At 43.7% G+C, this 10,683-nt stretch overlaps 1 protein-coding gene across 1 annotated transcript in view; it reads left to right on the forward strand.

The window, feature by feature from the left end:
- The first annotated feature begins 462 nt into the window (after window positions 1-462).
- The window catches only part of LOC138948765 (protein ecdysoneless homolog), a 27,483-nt gene continuing 17,262 nt past the window's right edge, over window positions 463-10,683 (forward strand). The window contains exon 1 of the mRNA XM_070320410.1: window positions 463-788. Within this exon, the coding sequence (XP_070176511.1) occupies window positions 463-788 (326 nt within the window). The remainder of the gene's footprint in view (window positions 789-10,683) is intronic.

Here is a 10,683-nt window from a genome sequence, read left to right on the forward strand (position 1 = left end):
TAGCAGACTACACTGAAATACGACTGCATCAGTTCAGTAAATGAATGGTTTCCGAATTATTATTTCAATTTCAATTATTGCGGATCAGACGAATCTGCTCTTCCGAAGAAAATTTCCAAAAGAGATCACAAGAACTGAAAGAAAAGCTCTCAAAAAGAGGCTATCCGAAGCCTTTATTGGAAGAAGCCATCAAAAAAGTAGCAGCGATACCCAGAAAAAACACACTAAACTACAAAGAACGACAACAGACAGACCGTGTGCCCATCATCATTACCCACAACCCTGCAAACCCACCTCTGTCCCAGTGGCTCAAAGACTATTTGCCCATCCTACACTCAAGCAGCAGAATGCAAAAAGCAGTCCCCCAGCCGCCAATAGTAGGTGAACGTAACTGTAGAAATCTCAGGCGTATTCTAATGCCCAGAAAAATGCCATCAAAACAGCAGAACCACCAACAACCCGATGATCACCAGCACCAGCAACAACAACCTGGTGACCTACAACAGCAGCAGCAGCAACATGACGATCCACAGCAGAAGCAACATGAGGATCCACAGCAGCAGCAGCAACAAGAACCTAATTACCAACATCAACAAGAACCTGATGAACAACAGCAGCAGCAGCAAGAACCTGATGACCAACAGCAGCAGCAACAAGACGCTGATGAGCAACAACAGCAGCAACAGAAACCTGATGACCAACAGCAGCAGCAACAAGAACCTGATGACCAACAGCAGCAGCAGAGACATGAAGATCAACCGCAGCAGTGTGGTGTGTCTTCGTCTTTTGTGGGTGCTCCTTGCGTGGGGCGCGCCTCTTCACAATGCACTAGTAGCAACAATGGTGTTCACCAGAAGCCCTTTCACCAGCAAAATGGGTGCTATAGGTGCAGTGGGGGGAGGTGTGTGCTGTGCGGTGGGCACTTGCAGGAGACGAGGACATTCCACAGTGTTGTTAATAGAGGTACACACAATATCAGAACTTTCATGTCCTGTGACACAACCAACTTGGTTTACCTAATTGACTGTGGCAAATGCAAAAAATGTCAGTATGTCGGCGAAACTGGACAGACACTTAAAAAACGTTTCTATGGCCACAGGCACAACATCAAACACTACAAAGATCATGCAGGACACACGGACAGTACATCAAAATATACACGAGAAGATACAATGGTCGCTAAACATTTTAATCTCCCTGGACATACACTAGCAGACATGCAATGCACAGCCATAGAAAAAATCCATGCAGAAGACATTGCTTTGAGAAAAAGAAGAGAAAGGTTCTGGAGACATCAGCTGCAGACCAATTTCCCTGACGGACTTAATGTGTTTGACTAATTGACTGTTGCTGCCCTCTGTATTTGTTATTGCGAGGCTGTTCGCGGATATAATGTTTGGATATTTTTCTATAATTATCCCTTTGTTGTTCGCAGCAGAGTACACAACGTCTTTTGACGCTATCAACAAGATAAACAGTGTCCTATGGCTATAAACTTATCAGCCTTGTAACATGTTAGCTCCCTGGATCACATTCAACACCTGGAAGTATGTGTGTGTGTGCGTGTGGAAGTGAGTGTGCTCAAGTGTATGTGCTTGCAAACATATGAAGTTTTACCTTTACTGCTTACTTTAGAGAGAGAGAGAGAGAGAGAGAGAGAGAGAGAGAGAGAGAGAGAGAGAGAGAACAATAGCAAATTTGCACGTGTTTTATCTATTTTTAGAATGACGTCATTTGTATTCTTACGTAATTTCCTTTCTGTTTTTACGTCATCGTTTGTTTTGATTCCATTACTGAGGGAGTTTTTACTCCGAAATATTTATTTCATTTTGGTGTTTGGGTGTTATTTTTTATTCTTATGAATTATTATTTCAAGGCAACAACAATCGGAATCGAAAACGTGTAGGGTTCATTCAGAACGTTCTTACCATGTATAAAACTTATTACCAGCCTGCCCTTGCGTGCAGACTCAGTGCAACGTGACGAGCAATTTTTGTTTTTGAAATGAGACTGCAGTGGTTCGATTGCCTTAGCCTAGCAGACGACATACACCCCGCTCAGCAAATTAACATGTTGGGCAAATGTGAACGAAAAAACAATGGGGATATAATACGTGTAGGGTTCAGAGCATTCTTTCCGTCCATATTTAGTACCAGACTCCCCGATGAGCGAAGATACAACACGAGAAACATACCACATTTATTTTGAAAATGTGCTAACCGTCGACCATTCTTTGGAGTCTGTCCTTCCGTTCGGTTGTCTGTCCGTCATTAGGTAGATAGAGGTAGTACGTACGTAAGTTTATGAGAGGATAGGTAGATGTAAGCATGGTTACAGATATTCTGTCTGTCTGTCTGTCTGTCTGTCTGTCTGTCTGTCTGTCTGTCTGTCTGTCTGTCTGTCTGCCTGTCTGTCTGTCTGCCTGTCTGTCTGTTTGTCTGTCTGCCTTTCTGTCTGTCTGTCTGTCTTTCCGTCTGTCTGTTTGTTTGTTATCTGTCAGTCTCTTTCTCTCACTCTCTCTCTCCCTTTCTCTCTCTCTCTCTCTCTCTCTCTCTCTCTCTCTCTCTCTCAGTATCTCTCTCTCTCTCTCTCTCTCTCTCTCTCTCTCTCTCTCTCTCTCTCTCTCTCTCTCTCTCTCTCTCTCTCTCTCTCTCTCTATCAGAACTCTCCATTGTCGCGGAACGCGATTCAGAAAATAAGTTTGTGTATTGCAGTGGTTTGCAGTGTTTAGTCATGTTTAGTCAATAATATTTATCTGATTTAACCGAGACCGGAAGGAGACGGCGCATGAAGGTACCGAGACCAGAAGGAGACGGCGCGTGAGAGTCTTCTTTAGTGACGTGTAAACAGTCTCTCGCGTCACGTATGGCGCAGCCAATTATCAGGAGGCAGGTCAACAGCGATCTGGGATTCTGCGTTGAGACACGAGGACAGGCGCACGGGCAGGCAGACGAACGTCTTAATTCGCTGGTCAAGAAACAGCATGCTACGCGTGTCACATTAATAGCAGAATAACTTACGTCGAAGGGTGAGTAGCTCATTCAAGTCAAGCTTGCCAAAGCCTTTCTGATTTTCGCCTGAGCAGTCAACTCAGCTGGTAACCAAATGGCCAGCCGGGAGATTTCGCAACGGTCAAGTCGTTACCGCAAATATTTTCTTGTTGTTCTGTAATATCGTAATATGATGCATGTATCGTGTTATGTAGTTGTTGTGCAAGTGGAAGCCGTGATGTGGCGGCAACTTGAACGTTTGGATTAGAGCACTTTGGGCTCAGTTGTTTTATTTTGTTTAGCTGGTCACTGCGATGGGAGAAGGACCAGACCAGCCGCAGAACAAACCACTCAGTAAGTTCTATGATTGTATGAACCAATTATAGAGCTGAACCAAGGTTTGTTAATTGCAGACGTTCCGGGTTCCGGGTTCCGGGTTCCGGGTTCTGGGTGAAGATGTCCAAGGACGTCGAGGCAGAGTATATTTACCGAACACTTCAAAGAACATGAACTGGATGGGGAAAACCAACGAGTCACGAGCAAGCATGGTTTCAACTGGGATAGACCTTTTCGTCATCTTCAGACCGTCAGGCGAACCAGTTCTTCACAACTAATTTAAGTAACACCAAGGAAAAAAACAGACGTGCTTGTTCTGTGTCTCTCGAACTCGTGTGATATGAATCGTGCGCGATGAACTAACTTTCCTAACTTTTCGAATCTTTTCTTTTTTGATACACCATTCATCCATCGGAAAATAAACCGAAATTTATACTTCGTAGAATCCACCTATAAAGAATTGCGTTTGTTGTTGAGTTTTTTTAGCAATAAAACTCAAGTGTGGGAGTTTGAAAGTACTTCTACTTTTCTAAATCTTTCTTCCCCACATTCCGCTACATCCATCACACAAATTTGTCTATTCAATATAGGACTGGAAATAGAGAATGCTTTATGTCCTACAGGCTAAATATTTCGCCTCTTAAGGTCTAGATATGGGTTATATGATTCGAGTTCTACGCCCTCACGAGACAAGATACACAAGTGTATGCGTGTTTAGGTTGTATCAGCCATCTGCACTTATGGCAGAATGACCGAGGTCTTTAACGTGCCATTGTGGTGACACGGGGGTGGGACATGGCTTCCGCCTCTGGGTCTGCACATAAAGTTGACCCGTGTCCGTCCCGGCCCGAATTCGAACCAGCGACCTTCCGATCACACGTCCAGTGCTCTACCAACTGAGCCACCGCCCCCCCCCCCCCCCACCCCCACTCCCACCCTAAAAAAAACCAATAGGACTGACCGCCCAGCTTGCACTTTAACGGCTTTGGATAAGTATAGAGTATGGACTGTACTAATAGTCCAAGCAGGTCACCGTTCCACATTCTCAAAAAATCGGTCAAATAAACTGGGATTGCATTAACCGAATACATGGTCTTTTACCGACAAAAATATCAATATACCTTAACCATTCTGGTAAGCCAAACGTGTTGTTGAAATGTTCAGATGTGTAAAAATGGTTTGAGTTGAATATAATGAATCTTATAGAATCCATCGCGATCCCGGCCCAATGTCCACAAATTCTAGACCTACCGCCGTCCAACGCTCAAAAGAAAACAGAAATAAAGAAAGTAAGTAAGGAACAAAGATAAAAAGAAAGGACAAGGACAAAAAGGATGAAAATAGGTGTGTGTGTGTGTGTGTGTGTGTGTGTGTGTGTGTGTTTGTGAGTGTGTGTATGTGTGTGTGTGAGTGCGTGCGTGCGCGCGCGCGTGTGTGTGTGTGTGTGTGTGTGTGTGTATGTGTGTGTGTGTGGGTGTGTGTGTGTGTTTGTGAGTGTGTGTATGTGTGTGTGTGAGTGCGTGCGTGCGCGCGCGTGTGTGTGTGTGTGTGTGTGTGTGTGTGTGTGTGTGTGTGTGTGTGTGTTTGTGTGTGTGTGTGTGTGTGTCTTTGTTTTTCTGTGTAAGTGAATGTGTGTGCGTGCGTGCGTGTGTGTGTGTGTGTGTGTGTGTTTGTGTGTGTGTGTGTGTGTGTGTGTGTGTGTGTGTGTATGTGTGTGTGTGTGTGTGTGTTTGTGTGTTGTGTGTGTGTGTGTGTTTGTGTGTGTGTGTTGTGTGTGTGTGTGTGTTTGTGTGTGTGCGTGTGTGTGTGTGTGTATGTGTGTGTGTGTGTGTGTGTGTTTGTGTGTATGTGTGTTGTGTGTGTGTGTGTATGTGTGTGTCTGTGTCCGGGTTTGTGTGTGTGTGTTGTGTGTGTGTGTGTGTTTGTGTGTGTGTGTGTGTGTGTGCGTCAGTGTGTATGTGTGTGTGTGTGTGTGTGTGTGTGTGTGTGTGTGTGTGTGTGTTAGTTAGGCTGTGTGTGTGTCAGTCTGTCTGCCATTGTCTGTATGTGTGGCTGCCAGCACCTGTGTTAGTGCAAATCTGTGTCTGTGACTTTGTTGAAAAGAGGAAGAAGCCAAGGAAAGCCAGTAGAGACCTAAAAGACTTACAGTTTAAGAACGGAGGATTCGGCTCAGACGGGATAATCCGCCTAGGCCATTGTTCTAAATATAGGGGCCAGATAGGCGACAGGGACTATCTCCGAAGAACTATCTCGGATAATGAAACAGTTCCAAAGGTGATATATGATGGCCAAAGTAACAAGAATTAAAAAAATAAAACAAGAAAGATTCATTTATGCAACGTTCAATTATATTACAAAACAAAACATTCACAAGTACGTCGACCTGATGATAAAAAAGGGACTTTTCTATGGGCCTTGACTATAAATCACCCTGGCAAGCGTCCAAATTAACAGTTATAGCGCTACTTAGTTTCTGAACTGGTATTAACCTAAAAGTAAGAGGAAGTACTTCGAACAAAAACCGGTCATTCGGTCAGAGAAAAGGGCTTAACAATAGCGACAGAGTAAAATGCTTTAATCTGACCAGATTGTCAATATTGATGTGGGTTACAATCCTGGGTTCGGCGAGGGATTTACTTTTATTTCAATCAATCAATCAATGACGCTTATATCGCGCATATTCCGTGGGTACAGTTCTAGGCGCTCTGCAGTGATGCCGTGTGAGATGAAATTTTATACGGCCAGTAGATTGCAGCCATGTTGGCGCATATTTACCTTTCACGGCCTTATTCCAAGTCACACGGGTATGGTAGACAATTATTAACTGTGCCTAAGCAATTTTGCCAGGAAAGACCCTTTTGTCAATCGTGGGATCTTTAACGTGCACACCCAATGTAGTATACACGGGGGGTGGTTCGGACACCGAAGAGAGTCTGCACACAAAGTTGACTCTGTGAAATAAATTTCCGCCGAACCTGGGATCGAACTCGCGCTGACAGCGGCCAACTGAATACAAATCCAGCGCGCTACCAACTGAGCTATATCCCCGCCCCTGGTCAACTTAGTGCAGACCGTCCCCTTGGTGTCCGACCCCCCCCCCCCCCTCCCCGTATATTATGTAAGTATGGTGCTGGAAATATTGTTTTGTGCTTATTTTATCAATTGGTCAACTTTACGAATTGCAAATTACGCAATGTAACTCTTAGGAGCGAGAAATAAACTACGTCCCCGATCCACTCAATAACTCATTGGCACACAAATCAAACGTGAAACACGTACAGCAAAAACAACTATAAATCAACTCACAACCGGGAACAAAAAGAGCTACCAAGCAAAATAAGAAAACAAACCTTAGAAATAACGTCACTTCAAAGCGCGAAGAGAGTGCCACTCGAGTGGCCTGAACTCGTCGATTTTCCATTCCGACCGCCTGAGGGCTACCGTTATTTCTTTCTTCTGCCGAGGTCACCAGCACACGATGTCTATGCTGTACGTGTGTTTTGTGATGTCCCCGACGGATCTGAAGCTTGATTAGGTTTGTTGGCTTCTCCCGGCTGTCCGTTTTCTGACCAGAAGGGGTTGAAGTGGACAGTGTAACCTGCCGGTGTGTGTGTGTGTGTGTGTGTGTGTGTGTGTGTGTGTGTGTCTGTGTGTGTGTGTGTCTGTCTGTCTGTCTGTCTGTGTGTGTCTGTAAATGTATATCTATGTGCACGCGCGTGTATGAGTGGGTGTGTGATCGTACATGCGCATGTGCCTGTGTCTGTCCGTGTGCATGTCCGTTTATGTCTGTGTGTCCATATCCAGATGTATCCCACTACATACTATCTTTTTGTCTCTCTGACTCCATATCTGTGTGCGCGCCTCCATAATAGGAGTTACCGCCTATAAAACTTGTTTTTTAGCACACGATGGCTAAGTTGCACGTGCGGTTTCTCATGATTAGAAGCTTGACTATTTCTTTCGAATGACTGTGTCTAGCCAATGTCAGTGTTCATTGGTCTGCGAGTGTGTGTATATGTCCTTGCATAAAACAACGGCTTTTGTCAAATATACCATTGACGAGGAGAATCTTTCTCTTCTCAAGTTCTTCTTCTTCTTCTTCTTCTTCTTCTTCTTCTTCTTCTTCTTCTTCTTCTTCGTTCATGGGCTGAAACTCCTACGTACACTCGTGTTTTTACGTGTATGACTCTTTTTACTCCGTCATTTAGGCAGTCATACGTCAGTTTCGGAGGATGCATACTTGGTATTTTCGTGTTTCTGTAACTCACGGAACTCTTACGTGGATTATAGGATCCTTCCGCACGGGAGGCCCGCGCCTTATCCCCTTGCCCATTGGGCCCGTCTGGGGAGATCTACTTCCTTGTTCTTTGATCCCTAATTACTTCTTTGATGGTCAAGCAACAATCCGAAGATATCGAGACATCAATGCATTATTGAAATAACTGTCTACTTATCATCGTATCTATGCCCGTCAACTACAAAGACTACTAGATTAGCCGACAAAGGACATCACACGGATCCAAGAAGGAAAATCTAATTTTCAAACGATACATATTCAAGATTAAAAGCGGTGAGTGATGTTCGGAGAACCTTGATACACAGACACTGAGCCTCTCACCTCAAAATGTCATATGTATTTTGTGTAGGACATACACTATTTATAGCCTCAAAAAGTAGAGCGCGCTCCTACAATTCCCTAACCCCTTTCCTCTGTTATACGATAGAGACGGAAATGAAAAGGGACAGATTTCTGCAGCTGTTATGCGATGGACGCTGAAATGGTAAAAGGGGCAAGTTCTAGAGTTTACAAAATATATGGATCCAAAACGGTATGTCTTGCAAATTCAAATCCTGGCAATGACAATATCGACCGCTGTACGATTTCCATTTCCAGTATGTTCAGCTTTTTACCGGTAAAATAGCAAACATTTCCGGAAAACGAACGGTGAGTGATGTTCAAAGAAAGTTTGTCTTAGAATCTATAGGCCTCTGACCTCAAAATGTGCTATCCAATTTGGGTTTATATAGCCTCAAGAAGTATAGTGTGCTCCAATGATTCCCTGAACCTCTTTCCTCTGTCACATGACAGTCACGGAAATTAAGAGAGAGACATCTGTAGCTGTTACACGATAGACTCGGAAATGAAAAAGGAAGAACTTCGGCAGACAAAAAATGTCATGGATGTTTGAAACCAATGATCATGTTACCCATTGTTCATGTATACCTCGAGTCTTGCAAGTACCGTAAACTACCTTGTATACGCCCAGTATCAACTAAACGCCCACCCCCTACTGTTGGTCAAATTCTGAGCAAAGGGTAGAGCACCTTGTAAACGCCCACCCCCCATTTTCGATCATTACCTTTTGGAGGTATAAACTTGTTAATAGACAATAAAGCAACACGATTACCTTCGTGGTTTGCTTGCAGAATTCCTTGTGTGTGTGTGTGTGTGTGTGTGTGTGTGTGTGTGTGTGTGTGTGTGTGTGTGTGTGTGTGTGTGTGTGTGTGCGTGTGTGTGCGTGATAGAACGAAGAAATAACGTGTGTGTGTGTGTGCGTGTGTGTGTGTGTGTGCGTGCGTGTGTGTGTGAGTGTGTGTGCATGTGTGTGTGTGTGTGTGTGTGTGTGTGTGTGTGTGTGTGTGTGAGAGTGAGTGAGAGAGAGGACAGTTTTGTGCAATAATGCATCCTTTGAACACTTTCATGCCAAGTGAACAAAAAATCGTTAATCTAGCAAAGGAACCGCTTCTGCAAAGGGTAGTGTACCAAGTAAACGCCCATCCCCAACTTTTGGGCAAAGTTGGTGCATAGGGGTGGGGGGGAGGGGGGGGTGGGCGTATACAAGATAGTTTACGGGGCGTATTCTGGCTCTCGTGGCAACCGGTAATATAAACTGATTAAAGAATACATTATACAAAATCCTTTGTCAAACAAATTATCACTCGGTAGGCATGATCGGTTGCCGTTTTCATTTCGGGTGTTTTCATATTTGTACCTGTAAAATAGCTGACAATTTTGGATAACGGTGTTCATGCATTTCCGAGAGTTTGTAAGATTTGCATAACATAAGATTTCAGTTTGAAATGCGAGATAGCTAATCCAACTGCACACACTGTATAGACCATGTCTCGTAACTGCCCAGACCGGGGCGCTGCAGCTCGGTCACCACTGCAATTCCTAATTATTTTGTTGAGTTGTGATATCAAGACGTGTATGATTATACCCACTTCCGTCTTAAGTGCCGCGCATGCGTCCTGATTTCTCCATGTCAAGCAGGTCGTGTTTATGTTTCGCGCTGCTTCCGGCCGCCTTTCTGTGAGATCTTTACAATCTTATGTTAACTTTCGTTGAGATTTGTTGCAATTATCAATCACACGGTAACATTCTAGAACAGTAACATTACCTTTCTCCGTCAACTGTCCACCATGAACTTATTTCCCTTAAACATGTAAATACGGTTTACGGATTGAATCGAATTTCAAAGTCAACATTCTCGCTTTTCACCGCGCTTTTACCTCTTTCAACAAACTGCCACTGTAAAATGTGTTACCTTGCAACCCCTTCATTGAATTGAGGACACTGCTCCTGAATTTCATCAATTTCACTAATTTCACCAATCACATTTATAAATCAGCAACCAAATCGAAGAAAAAAGATTTCTCCATATTCGAGTTCGGCTGTGAATTTGGGCTGGCAAAGATCTATAGATGCAATGCGATCTAAATAGCACGTTAACATGTGCGTGTGTTGTGCAGAAGTAGGTGATAATTGAAAGAGATGGACAGGAAAACCTACTTATGCATGGCTGCAATGAGGACCTCGGGAACTGGAGCCACATTTATTTTGGTGCAATTTCTGACATGATGAAAGAGTTCGAATTGTTAGTGTGGGGTGAGTGCTAGTGTGGTGTGTGAGTGTGTGTTTGAGTGTGTATGTATGTGTATGTGTTTGTCGCAGAAGTGAATAATAATTAACAGGAATCCACATGGAAGGTTATTAATTATGCATGGATGCAACGAGGATCTGAAAAACTGATGACAAATTCTTCTTTTTACATTTAGTCAAGTTTTGACTAAATGTTTTAACATAGAGGGGGAATCGAGACGAGGGTCATGGTGTATGTGTGTATGTGTGTGTGTGTGTGCGTGTGTGTGTGTAGAGCGATTCAGAGTAAACTACAGGACCGATCTTTATGAACTTTTACATGAGAGTTCCTGGGTATGATATTCCCGGATTTTTTTTTATTTTTTCGATAAATGTCTTTGATGACGTCATATCCGGCTTTTTGTAAAAGTTGAGGCGGCACTGTCACACCCTCATTTTTCAATCAAATTGATTGAAATATTGGCCAAGCAATCT

Source organism: Littorina saxatilis, linkage group LG1 (genome assembly GCF_037325665.1).
Source record: "Littorina saxatilis isolate snail1 linkage group LG1, US_GU_Lsax_2.0, whole genome shotgun sequence".
NCBI classification, from domain to species: Eukaryota; Metazoa; Mollusca; class Gastropoda; order Littorinimorpha; family Littorinidae; genus Littorina; species Littorina saxatilis.